Source organism: Giraffa tippelskirchi, chromosome 10, assembly GCF_054371585.1.
Source record: "Giraffa tippelskirchi isolate mGirTip1 chromosome 10, T2T-mGirTip1v1.2.pri, whole genome shotgun sequence".
Classification (NCBI taxonomy): domain Eukaryota; kingdom Metazoa; phylum Chordata; class Mammalia; order Artiodactyla; family Giraffidae; genus Giraffa; species Giraffa tippelskirchi.
Genome location: NC_137284.1, coordinates 3,693,045 through 3,711,391, shown reverse-complemented (window position 1 = coordinate 3,711,391; position 18,347 = coordinate 3,693,045). Strand labels below are relative to the sequence as shown.

The 18,347-nt window shown below is 55.8% G+C and overlaps 1 protein-coding gene across 15 annotated transcripts in view; it reads left to right on the top strand.

The window, feature by feature from the left end:
* Positions 1–18,347, top strand: part of ANO1 (anoctamin 1) — a 174,394-nt gene that overhangs the window by 67,653 nt on the left and 88,394 nt on the right. For 13 of the 15 annotated variants that reach the window (XR_014066601.1, XR_014066605.1, XR_014066602.1 and 10 more), the window contains exons 2-3: positions 11,569–11,741; positions 17,693–18,025. Coding sequence is in view for 10 of the 15 variants with exons in the window: in XM_081533798.1 (XP_081389924.1) it covers positions 11,569–11,741; positions 17,693–18,025 (506 nt within the window). In the remaining 5 variants the exon portion in view is untranslated. Of the gene's footprint in view, positions 1–11,074; positions 11,173–11,568; positions 11,742–17,692; positions 18,026–18,347 lie in introns of those variants that run through there. The other 2 variants (XM_081533799.1, XR_014066608.1) reach the window with 2 other exon arrangements.

Genomic DNA, 18,347 nt, shown 5'->3' with positions numbered 1-18,347 from the left:
AGGCTTCACCATCTCCTCTACCAGACCCCTGACGTCCTCACCTGCAGACCTTCCCGCTCCCTGGAGCAGCCATCCCCTCCTCTTCATTCTCCTGGTTCCCGGTCACCCTTTAGGGCTCAGCTGGGAACCACTGACTCTGGAGAACTTTCCAGAACCTACCGTGATCTTTCTTCCTCGAGCTTCTCCCCGGGTTTTTTGACTTCCCTGGGTGACCGTAAAGCTCTGTGTGGGCAGATCTGTCTTCCTGCTTGTGTCTGGGACTCGCAGCTCCTGGACCGCACACAGTGGGACCTTAACAGCACTCAGTCACTCAATCGTGTTCTACTCTTTGCGACCCCATGGACTGTGGCCCACCGTCCCCTGTCCATGGGATTCTCCTGGCAAGAATACTAGGATGGGTTGCCGTCCCTTTCTCCAGGGGGTGTTCCCACTACAGGGATCGAACCCACGCCTCTCTTCTCCTGCACTGGCAGGCACATTCCTCACCACTAGCGCCACCTGGAAGCACAGATGCCTGGAGCCCAGCCCTGCTCCCTCCCTTCTGCAGGTCAGAGATCTGATGAGGGCTCCTCCCCGGGGTCCTGCGGCTTCTGGACCAGAGGCCCCAGGACTCTCTCCCACAGCCCCTCCATCCTCCTGGCTCCTGGGGGAGAACCCATTTGTGAAGATTCCAGGCCTTCTGCAGCCAAGGCAGGTGACTCAGGGGTTGTTTGAATCAGATTAGAATTAGCTGTTAGTCGTAAGAGTGCTTGCTCCGCATGGTTCTGGGGTCTGTGGAGGCCAGCAAAGCACAGGATATTCACTCATTCACACTTTCTATGAATATTTTTACAATCTGCTGTGTGTGCTTTGCCGGTGCCGAGAACACCTCGGAGAGTGACAGATAAGAATCAGATAATTGGCCCTGATTCTCTGGCATAAAGAGGTGACAGGTGCTTCCGAGCAAAGGGGCGGGGTTGGGGGATGGGGAAGGCCTTCTGGAAAGGTGATACCTGAGCAGGGACCCAGGGGGGAAAGGTCACTCCTGTGAAGTCATTAGCAAGTGTCTGGCCATAGAGAGGGAATCCAGCCCTCATTTGAGGAAGAGTGGTCTCCTCTTACGGTCCCTGAAGTCCACAATGCTCTGACGGGAAAAGGAGGTGGGACCTGCCACCTGGTTCCTCCCTTGCAAGCTGACCCCAAATGTCAAGGCAGCTGCAGAGGCCCGTCTAGCTCTGAGGCAGGAGGCTGTGTGCTGGGGTCTCAGCCCAAAGCCACAGGCCCACGTCCTTTCTCAGGCTGGAGGGGCGAGTGGTTTGGTCTCCCCCGGGATGGCAGAGCGCCCCCCTCAATACACTTTTCCTCACAAAGTGATTGACGTGCATCTGCTCACGAAAGCCTGGGCCCATCTCAGGACACTATCTGGAGTCTTTTTTTTCCCCCTTGTTTTCTTTTTGAAATTATCAGGTCGGTGTTTTCCCCTCGGTTCTTTTCTCATCTTAGCAAAGAATTGAAATGACAGACCAGGACAGTTCAGGCAGGCAAGATTTGCTAAGCAAGCAGCAAGTAGCACACGCTCACGACATGAGACCAGACCAACCCCCACAGCAGTGGTCCCACTCTGGCCAGGTCTGCCTTTTCATGACCTTTGTTCCCTCCCCTAAGCATCCCCGAACCCTGATTGGTTCTGTCCCATGCAAAATAGGGCTTGTATCCAAGACCAATCAGGGAAGGGAATGTAAATAAGGCGCGTGTTCAGGACCAATCAGGCAAAGGGGCGTGTTGGATGTGCCTTCCCCCGGAGGGTCCCACTCTGGCCTGCAGCGTCCCTTTTTGTGGGCTTTCCCGTTCTTTGTCCTCTGCGTGGTTGCTCTAATCGCTGCTTCCTCTAACTGGCATCTTGGACTCCTTTTTTCTATTCTAACTGCCTAACAAAAGGAATTAGGAGCACTGATGTCCTCCCCAACAAAGGACCAGGTGGGCTTTCTCTTCCGGAAGGGGCTGGAAGGAACCGGGAGTGACTTCTTCAGGAAGAGGAGAGGTCTGGGGCTGAGGTCAGAGGTCAGCCTCCCTGCCAAATAGGGGGGAAAGCAGGAGGGAAAAGTGGATCCTTATAAACATCTCAAGGAGCTTGCCCTGAGACTAGAATTGTGGAATAAGACATCAATTAATTAAAAATTCCTCCTCCAAGGGGTTCTCTTGCCACTTAAGGGTGGGTGGAAGCGGTTGTTGTTATTGTTCAGTCATATCTGACTCATTGGGAAACCAAAGGCTGCAGCGCGCCAGGCTTCCCTGTCCTTCACTATCTCCCAGAGTTTGCTCAAATTCATGTCCATTGAGTCGATGATGCCATCCAACCATCTCATCCTCTTTCGCCCCCTTGTCCTCCTGCCCTCAGTCTTTCCCAGCATCAGGATCTTTTCTAAGCAGTCAGCTCTTCACATCAGGTGGCCAAAGTATTGGAGCTTCACCAGGGCAGGGGGTAAAAAAGAAGACATTTGGTTTTCCAGAAAGCCTGATTTCAGATGCAATCATTCTCCCACCCCAAGCAGAGAAACTGGCCCTCAGGCACCGCTTTGGGAAGTGATGGTGTTGGAGGCAGGGGTGCGGGCACCACAGAGAGGGAGGGCCTGGGCCCCCTGAGATCTGCAGGACTGCAGATCCTGGAGGATCTGGGGTGCCATGGGGATGAGCTTCTGAGTGGACCCTTTAAGTGTGAGGAAGTGACCTTCGTGGCTTCAGCCTGCAGCGGGTTGAAGTGAGGCTTCAGTTTCCAGCCAGAGACTGAGGTCGGGCCGCAGTGGTGAGAGCCCCAGGTCCTAGCCGTTAGACCAGTGGTCAGTGACAAGGCCCTGGCCCTTCGGCTTTGCAGAAAAGAATTCCCACAAAGATGAAAAGTAGAGAAGCAAGTATTTATCAGAAGGAAAAAGAGTACTGTACGTGTGTAGACGCACGGGGCAACTCACAGGGAGAGCTGTGCTCTCGTGGTGGTTTTAATCACTTTTATGGGGCACCTCTTCTGGGTTTCCTTTGGGGAGTCCCTGGTGGCTCAGATAGTAAAGTGTCTGCCTGCAATGCAGGAGATGCAGGTTCGACCCCTGGGTCAGGAAGATCCTCTGGGGAAGGAAATGGCAACCCACTCCAGTATTCTTGCCTGGAAAATCCCATGGATGGAGGAGCCTGGCAGGCTACAGTCCATGGTGTCGCAAAGAGTCAGACACTAATGAGCGACTTCTCTTCACTTCCTTTGACCAATCATCTGGCTCTGCCTGGGTCTGAGTCCATATTGGGTTTACCTCAGGAACCTCCCATGTGCGCCTGAGCATCTCTCAGCCAAGATGGATTCCGGTGAAGCGGCCTATGGGTAGTTGACGTCACTTACTGTAGGGTGGTGTCCCCTCTCTTTATGACCTCCAAGGAACTTTCTAGTTGGGAACGTCTCTTTGACTTCGAGAATGAGAAATATGTGGTCTCTTATCTTTTATCTGAGCAGGGCCCAGCCTCCTCTTTCCATTGTCATGTTATTGATATTTTGGAGTTTCTGTCTTCTTGGGGGAATGAACGTCAGCTGCTTTCCAGGGTGGGTGGCCCATCTACCTCCTGCCTCAGGGGGAGGTTAAACACTGTGGGCCCATTTTTAAGCTTTAGGATGAGTTGGTCTCTGTGTGACCATGTGTGTGCGTGTGTGTGTGTGTGTGCGTGCATGCGTTTGTGCACAGAGGTTGAAGGGGCCAAGTGAATTCCTCATGGGTTACACAGACGTTCCTCTCTCTCACTCTCTCCCTTCCTCCAAATATTTTACATCTTAACGGAAATGCTTCGGGGCCCATACTCACTGAACCACTGGCTCAGTTCTGTACCTTTGCCCTCCGTCCTGTGGCTTACTTTCTGGTGTCATTTTCAGGCACGGAAATCTGAAGTCACTGAATGAATCACGACAAAATAGCCTGGAGCTGACATTCTAGCCAAGGGAGCGGGTGGGGCAGACAAGAACAGAGACAATGAAGGGAATTATGCAGTGGGTGGGGGGTGGGGTGAAATCTGCCGAGAGAAACAGAAATGGATGGACGGACGGGGTAGGTAGCCAGAGGATGAGTGCAGGAATGGGCAAGCGGGTGAGTGAATGGACGGAGAATGAATGAGTGCATCTGTGAATGAGCGAGGGAGCAAATGGGTGATTTGAATGAATAAATGAGTGTGTGAATGATGAATGATTGAATGAGTGAACGAAGGAGTGGGTAAGTCATGGGTGAGTGAATGAATGACCCCTCCCCCCTTCAGCCCAGGCAGTGCTATCAGAAGGGCCAGGGGCCAGGAGCCCAAGGGTTGAGGAGTCCTCTGGGTAGGCAGGAGAAAACAGTCCACCCCATGCTCTGGTCCAGTATCTCAGACAACGTCTGCTCCCGTGCTCGGGTAGGGGGCACAGACAGCTCACACGTGCTGAACTGGTGCTTAGCTTGAGGACCACGGAGGATGCCCTCAGGTGGGCCAGGTGATGCCTTTCAGGTCTCCAAATAGAGACTCTCTTTCCTCCTTCACTAAAAAGCCTGTGTGGCCAGCCGTGTAATCAGATAGGTTTGTAATTAAAGACTAAACTGTCAAAATATTTTAGGAATGTGTCTCCAACTGGCCCTTAGCAAAGGTGGTTTTCTAAAGTGGCCATTTTTCCTCAAACAATCAAAAGGGTCTGATATAACCCTGCAGGCTGTATGGTATGTCAGAGTTTTTAATAATAGTCTTCCTTTTCCTGGTGATAAAACTAATTTGTGTTCATTGCAGAAATCTTAGAAAACACAGAAAATACAAAGCAGAAATAACAGCCATCCAACACAGTTGTCCTGCATAATAAGGAAAGGCTTTGTAGCTGGACTGTTCAGTACCTCGCCTGTGACCACATGCGGATCTGACCCTTGAAACAGGGCTTGTCTGAACTGGGATATGCTGTGTACGCATGAAACACACATTAGATTTCGAATTCTTATGGGACAAAAAGAATGTCAACTAGCTCTTCAACAGTTTTTATACTGATCACATGTTGAAAAGATAACATTTTATGGAACAAACTACATACAGTATTTTATCAGTTTCCCCTGATGATTTTTATCCTTGTGATATAGCAGAGGATGAGATGGTTAGAGAGCATCACCGACTCAATGGACATGAATTTGAGCAAACTCTGGGAGACAGTGAAGGACTGGGAAGCCTGGTGTGCTGCAGTCCATGGGGTCGCAAAGGGTCGAACATGACTTAGCAGCTGAAATATCGCATGGCTGTTTCAGCATTGCAGACTGCCAGTGGCTCACATCACATCCCTACTGGACAGCGCTGTTGCGTAAGGCTCAAAAATCGACTCCTTTAGTGCACCAGAAAGTTGCACCAGGAGGATGAGTTCCAGTGTGCCAAACCCAGAGGAGGTTCGAAGTTCTGATCACCAGCACTGGGGCAGGAAGAGCTGGTGCCCTTGTCCATCTGCTCTTTTACAACCTCCCCAAAACATCGGGTCATTGCTTTGGGCTGGGTGTCCAGCTGGGCAAGCCCCAGGACGCAGGACACAGTGAGCTTGTACCCAAGAGAAGCTTGCAGCCCAGCAGCTCGGCAGCAGGATGGAGACTCTGGACCAACAGAGGATGGAGGCTCTGGATCTAGCAGACGTCGTGACACAAAACAGAAGCTCTGCACTGAACCCCTCACATGTGAAGGCACAACCACGGGAACAGCAAGCTTTCCTGGGAAAGGCCGTGGCCCCACAAAATCCCAGATCTTTTATTCTGACTCTGGAATCTCACAGGAAAGCTCCAGTATCTTCCCATAACGACAGCTAAGCCTGATCTTCCGTCCAAGGATTTCTGGTTTTGCTTGATCTCTGGGGAAGCCGTGTGAGGTCACACGGGGTAGTCCGAGAGGATCCACTCTAGAAGGAGACTCAGGTTGCTGACCCAGGCTGTGACATCAGGGTCTTTAGGGAAATAGAGGGTTGTGTGTGGCCACTGAACACAGGAGGCAATAATGCAGGTGTGATGCACTTCAACACATGCATGTGTGCACGTGGAAGAGGCAGGCGGCTGGGCTGTGTGGGTGAGAGCAACTCCCCGGGTTCACACACTCCAAGGACACTGGCTGAGCAACATCCCAGCTCTGCAGACTGGAGATTCGTGCCACCTTCTGCCTGGAGCACCTGGTTCTCATCTCTCAAGAGACTCCACGATCCTGAAGACTCCGCCTGGTGTGGTGTGAGCCCAGATGAGGGCGACCTGTGCATGGGACTTGGAAATCCTTTGTTCTCTTAGGTAGCGTTGACGAAAGGAAATTGCTCCCTCTCAGAGCAGGGCAGGCTGAAACTATTTTATTCTTTCAAGCCCCAAGAAGAAGCGTTAGGCGTTTGGATGGGGCTTTCATTTTAAGAAGCGGGCAGTCAGCATACTGTGAGCAGAGTCTCCACACTCTGCTGGGCAGGGTGGTCCAGGGCTGGCCCGGTCGCATCCTGCATCCTATCCCTGGTGGGTGGGATTTCTGATGCCCAAGCTTCATCATCATGGGGATTCGGGTCATGATACCTGTAGGATCACTGGTGTGAAGGGAGCTGTTGGAAACTTGGTCTGGACTTCTCCCCAAATCTCCAAAGAAAGGACCCCAGGCGGGGTCGGGGTGGGGTGGGGGATACATCTGTGTGAATCCACTTGCAGCTGGTTGTAATCACTGTAAGAATTCGAGTTAATATTTGCAGAGAGCTTAGCACGCCGCTGGCTTGTAGTAAGTGCTGCCCCACTGCTTGTTAAATAAATAAACAAACAGGGAAATCTATATTGTGCCAAAGACAGGAGGGGTGGTGAAGAGTGCAGAAATAAAGAAGACATGAGGAGGGTGGAGCAAAAACGGGCTTGAGTGCCTGGACACAGACAGCAGAACAGAGATGAGTAATGCCAGTCAAACCAGAAGGGCTTCCAGGAGGAGGTGAGGGGCTGGGTTCTAACTTACCCTGGGCGTGTTTTTAGAGTTCCTAGGAATTCTTCAAAGGCGGGCCTTGGGTTAACAAAACACTTAAAACATCTGAAAACCTGCTGATGGAAACAGCATCCATGGATTCTGTTGTTGGGGGAAATCCCCCAGACAGAACTTCATGCTTTGGCCGCGGTCCAGAGCCCTGAGCTGGCGGCCTCCATGCCCACAGAGTGTCCCTGTCCAGCTGCAGCTCACCAGCTTCTGCTCAGGGTTCTGACATCATTCGAGGGAAGGAAATGACAGGGGTCCAGTCTCCCGCCCACCATATCTCAGTTATAAATGCCCCGGGCATGTCTCCCCTGGGGATAATTACATCCGAGTCAGTTTTAGCAGGTTAGGTCATATACCTGTAGGGCATTCATTTCTTTCTGCAAGGATTGCCCACCGGATATTCGGATATTCCGAGGCGAGGGGGGCGAGGGGCCCAGCTAGCGGAGGATGGGGGGGGCCCTGCCCTCACAATAGCCCTGAGTCATGAGCTGCTCACTTCTTCCACGCTCCTCTCCCCACCCGGGAAGCCCATGACTCAACAGCATTTATTTAGCACCACCGAGCGCAGAGATCCATCCTGGGAAGAAGGCTGCCCGAGCAGGCGTGGCCAGAACTGAGGGGCAGAGCAGCCTGGCATGCCCTGGATTCTGCCAGCCCCTCCACCAACTGAGAGCAGCTCTGGGGGGCAGGAGGCGCCTGTGTATTTTATTAAAAACAACCCCAAACTCCCACCACGTGCACCTTTAATAAAAAGCCAAGCACCTCGCCAGGCTTCCATTCTCATCAGAGAAACAGAGGCGGGAAGATCAACCTCCTGGGTCTTCCTTGAAGCCTGGGAACAGGGTTCTCAACAGGGAGTGGTTTTGCCCCCAGGGGGCATCTGACAGCGCCTGGAGATGTGTTAGGTTGTCACACTGGGGAGGGAGGGGTGGGAGGGAGTCAGGGAGGCTGCTGAGCATCCTACGGGACACAGGAGCATCCCCAGGCAAATTACGGTCCAGCTCCAGCTGTGCTCAGAGCCAAGCAGAAAAACCCCATCCCCACCCACCCCATCCAGCAGAGCACCATATCAGAGAGATCCTGGCGGGATGACCCCTGCCCCAGGCTCACCATGCCCTCTTCTGCTTGCTCTGCAAAGCTTGATTTGCTTGCCTGGCGAGGCTCAGACATGTGCACGAGGCAGGCAGACGGCAAGACGTTCTTGATCACACCCCCCAGGAGATGAAACTGATGCTACAAAGCGGAAACGAGCCCCTCTAGAGCTTCTCACAGAGGAATCATTCACCCGGGCGGGTGCTCAGTCCCCCCTCCTGTGTCCCTTGTCACTTTGTGCCTGCAGTACTGGGGACTATTAAACATGTCAGCAGAGCCGAAAGTGCCCAATGGTGGGTGGCGTCACAGTGACAGGAACGGGCAGCACACTGGCACAACACAGCGAGCCGGGAGGTCCAGAACTTCCCACAATAAAAGTTAATGAGGCCGGTTTTCAGTAATCGTGAGCGAGAATTAACCCTGCTGGTGAAACCCGTCCCCGTGGATTTAACCATGAGGATCACTGAGTCAAAAAGAAGAAAACGCAAAATTGATGCGAGAGTTTATCTAGAAAATCTGTTTATAAGCAATTAGCGACTCACAGGAGAGACAGAATCCCAACATGATGGCCCGTGAGACAGCAGAAGGCAGCGAACCCAGAAGGAGAAACCATCACCAGCACACAAGGCACCCTTTAAAGTCCTTCCGGGCTTCCCAGGCGGGGCTAGTGGTAAAGACCTGCCTGCCAGTACAGGAGATGTAAGAGATGCGGGTTCAACCCCTGGTTCGGGAAGATCCCCTGGAGGAGGGCATGGCAACCCACTCCAGTATTCTTGCCTGGAGAATCCCATGGACAGAGGGGCCTGGTGGGCTACAGTCCATGTTGTCGCAGAGTCGGACACAACTGAAGCAACTTAGCACGCACGCATGCAAAGTCCTTCTACTTTGGAGGTATCTCTCTAGAAGAATCCCATCCCCCCCTTCCTGATTTGAGGGGAATGTTATTTTTACTTCTTGTTGGTCCGTGGAATCCCCAGATCCAAGAACCACAACCCCACCCCCGCCCCTGGTCCAGGCCTTAAGCAGCCCGGAGTCAGAGCTGGTCCCAGACGACCATCCTTGTACCTGCTCTGGGCATTCCCCTCCTCTTGATGAAGCACCTCTACACCGTCCTCCTGGGAAGACTAGGAGAGGGGTCAGGAGGAAATGGATGAAGGAGGGGAGCAGAACAAGAAAATCTACTGATGTGCAGCGAAGAAAGGGACGCTTTACAGGCAAGCAGATAGCTTGAACATGCTAAGGCATGAACCACAGAAACAAAAGGAGAAAAACAGCCTTTGAGGCAAAGCCGCAGGGAACGCTGTCCTGCGAGGACACAGGGAGCTGCCAAGCCTAAGACACGGTCCCCTACCCTGCAGCCCCCAGGTCTCAGGCACAAAGCCCCAGAGTCCGTCCAGGGTCAGCGGTCAAGCGTCACCTCCCAAACGTTTGGAAATGTCAGTGTACCCAGAGTTGAGGCATTACCTTTTCACTCTTTCTTCACAAACTGTATCTCATAGATTTCAGCAAGACTCTGCCACTTGAAAATAAATTTAGAAAGATGGTACACTAGGTTTACACAGTCTTGGTGGTTTACCAACAAGGATGAATAAAGTTGCATGATCCTGTGTGTGTGTGTGTGTGTGTGTGTGTGTGTGTGTGATGAGTCTTCCCAACCCTGAAAACTTGAACTTTTAGGGTCAAGATCTCCCAGGTGTGGCAGAGACCCTGGAAGACTGTTTCTGGTGGGATCTTGGGCAGCCTAGTGCACTTTTCCAAACCAACTCTAGCTGTCCAAGGTATAGATAAAGAGTCCTTTATGGCCACTCAGCTCCTGTTGGCAAGGCCAGGCCAAGAATGGAGTAACCTCTTGCTTTTCTCCAAGTTCAAGAAATTGACAGACTTGAGCCTGAATGGGGGAGGGGAGAAAGTAATGGCAATGAAAAGATGACAGGAGTAGTAACCGTGGCCGCCATTGCCCAGCGCCCCCCAGCCCAGCACTGAGCTCACACACACTAGATGTTCATGGGAGAAGACAGAGGCTCCATGAGGCTTAAGGAGATTTGCCCAAGGTCACAGGGCTGGACAGGGCCAAAGCGGGAATAGACCCCACCCCGTCTCCCCCACCTCATCCTATCTGATCCCAGAATCCATTCTTGGAGCCAAAACAGGCTGCTGCCACCAGGACCTTAGAAGGCAGCTTGTCATCAGTTCTGTAGACCCCGAATCTTCCTCAGTGGCCATGCGACAAGCAATTATTGAGCATCAACAGGTTGTATGAACAATGAAAGTAGGGAAAGTGCTAGTCGCTCAGTGGTGTCCAACTCTGTGACACCATGGACTGTGTTACAGTAGCAACTGTAGGAAGCCACTGTAAAACGAAGTGGAGTAAAGAAAGTGCTGTCGTCAAGGTATAGACACGTTCTTGGGCCTGAGTGATTAAGTGAGGGGCAGTCCAGGGTGGCTTTCTGGAGGAAGTGGCATTCGGTACATACCTAGAGGAATAAACGGGAAATGGAGAGGCAGGAAAAAAGACATCATCACTGGGCAGGGTTGCTAGTGTGAACCCCAAAGGCTAAACCGGAGCATGGCTGCCCCTGGAGACCTTCATCCCCCTCCTGCAGGGACTGAGGATTAAAAATGCACCCAGGAACACCTACCATGGGCCGGGTCCCTGCTAGCCCAGGGAGGAGAGAGATCAAAGCCACCTTCCCCATCCCTCAGGGAGGTAGCAGAGATCATACAAGGAGTGCAGGCAGCTCTGTAGGCAGCTCTGCAAGCCCACCCACTTCCCTGGCCTCTGAAACCCCCAACCCCCCTCTCCAACAGGAGGATTGGGCTGTGGGTTCAATGAGATAAACTGTGTTCCAGACTCTGCTGGTGCCTGGGCACAAGAGTTCTGAACATTTGGTAAGTGGGGGCTCCGGGGAGGAGCTGGACAGGGCGGGCATGCAGCAAGCAGGGGAGGCTCCCCGGAGGAGGTGAGAGCTGAGTGGCCATCAGGAGTCAGCCAGGGGTGGAGCGGGAAGGGGCAGGGAGAGCATTTGTGACTCCAACCTCAGAGGCGTCTCTCTCTCTCGGCTGCAAGGTGACCTGCAGCAGGACTACCACGATCCGACCCTTTTCTTGAAGGTGGGGGCTGGTGGACGTTCCCTCCCTGCTGTGACACCCTGGCCTCCCTCAAAAGCAGCTCGAGGGGCACTTTCCTCGGATAAAAATAAAACTTGGAGGGGCCCCGCAGGGATGGAATACTTTCTTCCTGTGTTTAAATTTCTACGGAAAATCTGACCCGCGTGGCCGCCGCCCCGGCATAAGCGAGCGCACAGCGCTGGTATCTTTCTTGAAGGCGAAGGAAGCCGGCGGGGCGTCCAGGCCCGACCGGGCGCGGGACCCGCGGGGTGGGCGCTCCTGCAACGCGGCGCGCGGGGCCGGGGCTGGGCCGGGGCAGGGCGACGCGGGCGGCGGGCGGAGCGGGAGGCCCGGCCCCCTGCGAGCCAGCGCGCCCGAACGCAGCCTGTCCGCTTGCAGAGGCCGCCGGGGCCGTGGATGGGGAGGGCGCGCCGCCCGGCGGTCCCGGCGCACAGGCGGCCGCGATGAGGGTCAACGAGAAGTACTCGACGCTCCCGGCCGAGGACCGCAGCGTCCACATCATCAACATCTGCGCCATCGAGGACATCGGCTACCTGCCGTCCGAGGGCACGGTGAGTGTGGGCGGCCGCCAGCCGCGATCGCCAGGGAGGGCCGCGCACCTGTGCCGCGCCCCGGGAGGGCAGGACTGGAGGCGCCGGGTCTGCGGGGCTCTAGGCGCTTGGAGGGCGCCCAGCGGCGCACGTGGGCCCCGCCGCAGGCACGCGCCCACCCACCCCAGCCCCGAGTCCCCTCCCGCAGCCGCTTCACCCCCAGCTCGAGCACGACCCGGCGCCTGGGGCCCCGGGTGGGACGCTCCCTTCACCTTGGTGCCGATTTGGGGCAACGGGTGGGGGGTGGGGAAGCCGCCTCGCCTGGGGAGGGTGGCAGCCTCCAGGCCCCACCGCGCCGTCAGCCTCGGGCCACAGCCGCGCGCCTCCGTGCGGGGTGCCCGGCCTGGGAGCTCCTCACGCCCCAGGCAGCGGGCGCCGGCGCCGGTCTGTCTTTCCGCGCTGGCCCGCGTCCCCAACCCCGCGGCCTGGATGGTAGCCAGGCCGCGTGGGCCAGCACCTACCCGACCAGGTGACCACGAGACCCTAGGGGGGGGGTCTCCTCTGATCCCAGGTCAGAATTCGCCCGTCAGGGTTTTGGCTTAAAGTTAGAACAAAGTTTGCCAGAAGAGGAAAGGGCTGAGACCAGTGCCTCAGCCAGGGAGCCCCGCTGACTCTGGGGCCAGAATATAGACTCCCCTGTCTCCCCCCCCTCCCCAAGCACCGCTGGGCCCCTCCCCAGGAGATGAGGAGGCCCCAGCTGCCCTGTTCTGCTCTGACCAAGTCCAGCCTTACTCCTGCCGGCCTCTCTAGCCTCCCTGGAGTCCATGGGGGCATCCAGGGAGGTGCCTGTGACGTGTGTTTCAGGAAAGGCAGAGACCCCCAGCCGCAGATCACAACTGGGCTCCCATGGGCTTTGGGGCATCTTTTACAGCTGGGCCTGCTCCAAAATGCTGGGAGTGTTAGGAAGCTCTGTTCGTGGTGGCCTTGAAATCTTAGGGGTCATCGCTTCAGCCCACACTGTGTGTGCCTGCTGCCTGCCAGGCCCTGCGGGATCCTGGGCACCCCCACAGGGGACGAGACAGGGAACCCCGCCCAGCTGGGGATCAAGGAGCAGTAGTGGAGGTTACCCAGGACAGCGACAAGGGACGCTTCCAGGGCAATGGGCCAGTGGCTGTGTGTTAACTCATTTTACTCTCTCAGTAACCGTGGAGGGTAGGTGTTGTTCCTGCAGATGAAAAAGTGAGGGCTGGAGGGGGGCAGATGACTCTCTTGTGTCACCCACCAGCTGGGAGGTGAGCTCGGAAGAGCCAAGACACAGAGGTGGGTTTCCACGGACAGCCTGCTGGAGGGATGAACATTCTGGAGGAGACGGGGCCGGTTATATCCATAATTGGGTGGGGTAGGGCCTTCTGTACAAAGAAATGGCGTATATGAAGACTCACAGGTGGGAAGGAGGGGTGCACAGATTAGGAGGCATGAGATAGGGGTGGCAGCCAAGATAATGAAGAGAAACAGACATTCCAGAGGTTGACCAGATTCAACTTCAGAGAGACAAGTTGTGAAATGAAAAATGGAGCTCTTAACAGATGGCTCCTGGGTTCTAGAGCTTTACTTCAGGGACCCATTGCCCACCTCTTCTAGAAGCTCTCTGCTCCCCCAAGCCCTGGTGAGGACCACAAAGTCTGCAGAGAGGCCACTCGGCCCTTCCTTCAAGGTCTCCCCAGTCCAGAAACAAGTAGATAAGCCCAGAGGAGACTGGTGAGTCTTCCTTTGCACACAGCTCTTACTATGGGGAGGTTCCAGGTATGATGGGCTTGGAGGGCTGTGAATCAGGGGCACGTGGCCACAGGAAGGCAGGCTGAGCAGCATCCCACCAGAGAGAGAGGGCCTCAGGGAGGCTGGAAGCAGCGGCTCTGGGAGCCGGGGGCCTGTCCGTGCCACTGGGCAGGCGCTGTGCCAGGGAGAGCCTCCCAGGGCATCCCCAAGACTGCTCACGCCAACGATTGTTGCTCACTCACTACCTTGAGTCACCCAGCGAAGGCGGCTCCATGCACTTGAAGCCCAGAGGGCGTGGACTGCCTTTCAGAAAGTCCCCATCTGGTTCCCAGACTTGCATCCCATACTGGGGGTGTCAACATCATTTACATTGGCCATCAGAATAAGCCCTGCCCCAGCCTCCATGTCTGAACCTCTCCTCGCTCTCATTCCCAAGTTCAAGGGTAAAGGTCATTTCCTTGTTCCTGTAGTAAGAGGTATAAGAGAGAACTCAAAAACTAGAGCCCAGATTGGTGGGTGCAGTTCATTTCATGAAGTTTTCTTTGTGTTAATCTTCGAGTGTTTCTACTTTCTTCCTTCACACTGAGGGCTGTCAGTGGCCTTGAATCTATGTCCCAACAAGCCCAGACACCCCGGAGACAGGGCATCTGATGCTGGCATCTGCCTGCCTGCGAGATAAGAGCGCGTACTCATTATCTGCTGTTGGAGACGATCTGTTTATGGATCACGGAATTAGCCCATTAATCATAAGTAAATATGCAATGCGAGTGATTTAATTTAAATTTTTTTGGAGTGAAAGTGTTTCAGAGTGATGTTCAGATTGGAGTTGAAATTCAGAGAGTCCCAAGATGGAAAGAAATTTTGCAGGTCACTGATTTCATTTTCCCCATTTTGGGAAAAAGTGAATATAGCAGGTTCTCTTAGAATGATCATTGAGACATGCCCTAACTTGGTCTATTGCACACAAATGAGTGAATTCAGTTCCTGGAGCTCCAGCTCTAGGTAAGAAGCCAAATTAAAGAATGCACTGGGTTCTGGATATAGAGAACAGATTTGTGGTTGTCGAGGGGGAGGGGGAAGGATGGAGTGGGAGACTGGGGGTAGCAGATGTAGGTTTTTAACAACAAGGTCCTACTGTGGAGCACACGGAACTATGCTCCACATCCTACGAGAAACCATAATGGAAAAGAATAATTTGCAGCAAGACTGTGTATACATGTAAAACTGAATCACTTTGCTGTACAGCAGAAATTAACACAGCCTTGTAAATCAGCTATACTGTAATAAAAAAATAAATATAAAGAAAGAATGCACTGGGCCCCAGTGCAGCAACCGAGCTGAGGCTTCAGGGCTCCACTCTCCTCCTCTGTCCCTTTCTCAGAGTTTGGGGAGGCAGGTAGAGGAAGTTTGGGGAGGCAGGTAGACCGCCCTCTCCCTGTTCGTGGTGTTTGAGTCAGGACACACCTACTGTGAAGGGGAACTTTGGCCCCTGACCTCTTCTTCCGTCACCTCAAGCAGCCATCTTTCTACCTTCCTTGGGCTTCCCTGGTGACTCAGATGGTAAAGAATCTGCCTGCAATGCAGGAGACCCAGGTTCCATCCCTGGGTCAGGAAGATCCCCTGGAGAAGGGAATGGCCACCCACTCCAGTATTCTTGCCTGGAGAATCCCCATGGACAGAGGGGCCTGGCCAGCTACAGTCCAGGGGTCCCAAAGAGTCAGACATGACTGAGTGACTAACACTTTCGCTTTTCCTTCTGGAGCAGCTCAGGGGTTCATCTTCAAAATCCGTTCAGTTTTCCCATCACCCTCGGTCCCCACAAGCATCCCACGACCTCAGTCAAGGTGATGTTTTTGTCCCCATTTTGCAGATGGAAAAACTGAGTCTTGGAGCTCGGAGGGTGGGGGTAGTGTCTAAACTCTGGTCTGGCTGGGTCTCAGCTTCTGTATGCTTCATCTGGTGACCCCTACCAGTAGCAATGTGCAAAACCCATGCCTGTGTCGTTCATTCACGCATGCATACATTCATTCCAGAACCGTGCACTTGGTGCCAAGCATTTAAAAAGACAGGGAGGAGGGGATGAGGCGTCCTGACTCCCATGGGGGGAGGTGGGGGAGAAAATTGGGGAGGATGGTGCAGGCAGGCAGACCAGGATGGGCACTCCCACCCTCCGGCGCTGCACACGGCCCCTGGGTCAGCTCAGAAGATCTGAGCTGCCCGTTTGGAAAATAAGGAGGAGCCCCTTGTAGAGATGCTGGGAGTCTGGTGTGCCCAGGATGCTGGCAGCAGGCCGTGCGCCCTTCAGCCCTGCCTGCCTGGAGCCCACGTGTCCACCTGGCTCTGACCCCCTCCCACGCTCTCACCCTGCCCGCCGGCAGCAGCTTCATTGCTGAGCACCGGCCAGTGTCTTCAACCTTCCCTGGGCGGCCTTCTGGCTTTTCTGCCCACCCCATTTGCGAGGAGAGGAACCCCTTCTCGGCCAGCTCTCCGTGACGGTGCATTTCTCTGCCCCTCTTGGGATGCCCAGGGGAATGAGCGCCTGCCGTCGGCACCAGGATGGAGGGCTGGGAGATGGGATGGCCTCCGGGCGCCTGTCCCAGGAGTTAGAGGGAGGGTCCACCCACACTGAGTGCTCTGTGACTCAGTGAGTCCTCCCGGCCACTGGTGGGGGCAGCTTCTGTTACCCACCCATTTCACAGAGCAGGTAGAGTGTCCCCCAGGGCTCATACCTGGAGCAGGACCAAGCCTGGATGTGCCTGAGGGCTCTCGTTGCCCCAAACCCCCCCACCCCGACCTTACCTGTGGTTCTGGGAGCACGGGGTTGGAACCGTGGCCCAGCTGGGCAGCTGCGCTGACACCAACATTGTCCAGTGGGGCAAGCCATGAGGGGTCAGCAAGGGCAGCGGGGGCTGACCGCTTCACTCGCCAGAGCCCCAACTTCCTCCTGGTCCAGTAACCCTGATTCTAGTGGCCCTCATGCAGGGACTGCATGAGAGGATGTAGCTGTGCTGGGAAGGGGTGTCACTCCATGTCCCTGGTACCGTTGGGTGGGGGGGTCCCTGGGTGCAGCCAGGACTCCAGGCTGGACTCAGCCTGCCTGCACTGTTGGCTCAGGTGCCCCTCACCAGACCTCAGTTTCCCCGACAAATTGAGGTAAACAACTTTTTCCCGCCTGTCCCCCCATGACCCACCAAAGATGCTGGGGTGGTCTGTGGTCTCTGTCCTTGGCTGGGGGAGGGGAGACGGGCCTCCTTCCACCCCCCCCAGCCGCCTGGTCCTCCCAGCATGGGCCGTGGACCCGGCCTCTCAGCCCCAGCCCAGCTCCGAGGACTCTGAATGGTGCAAAATGAGGCCTCTTCCCGGCGTGATTTTATTTATTTTCTCCTATTTCCAAGACCAGCTTGCTGGGGACCCTAATACCCTCAACAACCATCTGACTCCCGTGGGAATTTGAGAGCTGGGTGCCCGTGGGGATGCCTGGACTTTGAGTCCTGCCCCCAGGCTCCATCTCCTTGGCCCCCTGGACAGGCAGAGGAGGAAACTGAGGCAGGACTGCATGCGCAGCTTCCCCGGCCCCTGATCCCACCTCCACCACCTCTGCCCTCTCTCTGGCCCCTGAGACTACCCGCTGAACCCAAATACTCGACTCAGGCTCTAGGAGTTGATTTGGGACAACCCAGACTAACAGCAGGTGCCTGGCACCTGACTGCATTAGTGGCAGAGCCAGGCCAGGTGAGGGCTGTAACGGGCCGGCGGTCACCTTCACGTGCCGTCGCCAGGCTCACTGGCCATCAGAGTCATGACGAGCAGACGCGGTCTTGCTCTGCTCCGCCCGGGACCCTGTGTGAGAGGAGCGCCCCTGAGAGGTTGGGCCTGCAGATTCCACACCCTGTTCAGGCCGCTGGTCCTTCCCAGGCAGCCCGCCCCCCTCCTCCACAGAGGTGGGATGTCTTTGCGTGAGAGCATCCAAGGTTGGCATCTGCACGTGCTGTGAGCAGAGACGGCTCCTCCTGAATGCCAGTCCCTGGAAGGCAGGGCCTTCTGCAGTGCCCTCAGGTGGTCTGGGCCCCTGTCATCAGAGGGCGTCAGTGGAGAGGGCGGGCGGTTGAGTGGCCGGTGGCTTGGCGGCGCGCTCCCCTCCGAAGGCCCGCTCCCGAGCCCCTGACGGCGAGCGGCTGTCTCCTTCCTCCCCACAGCTGCTGAACTCCTTGTCCGTGGACCCGGATGCCGAGTGCAAATACGGCCTATACTTCCGGGACGGCAAGCGCAAGGTGGACTACGTCCTGGTGTACCATCACAAGAGGGCCTCGGGCGGCAGGACGCTGGCCAGGAGGGCCCCGCAGGGCGACGCGGGCCCGGCCGCCCGCAGTGCCCGGCAGGACCAGCCCCTGCCCGGGAAGGCGGGCCCCGTGGGCGCGGGCGAGCCCGAGCCACCGCTGGACTACCATGAGGATGACAAGCGCTTCCGCCGGGAGGAGTACGAGGGCAACCTGGTAGAGGCCGGCCTGGAGCTGGAGCGGGACGAGGACGTGAGTGTCCCCGCTCCTGTGCGGGCGGCGGGCGGGGGAGGCGGCGGCCGGACAGCCCTTACCGTCAGCTGTTCTCAGAAAGGGGCCAGTGCCGACGCCATCCTGGCTGAGTGGAGAGATCCCAAACCCCACACGCCCCCGCCGCTGCCCCGGAGGAGGGGCTGGGCTCCTCCGCCCTGACCGGTGGGGTCATTTCCTTTTCCGGTCAGTTCCTCCCCTGGGAAGCTGGGCAGAGGACGAAGCTCTCCCAGGAGCCTCCCTGGTGCTCGACTTCAGCTTCTCAGGGCCTCGGTTTCTCAACTTGTCAAGCGAGGAGGTTGGC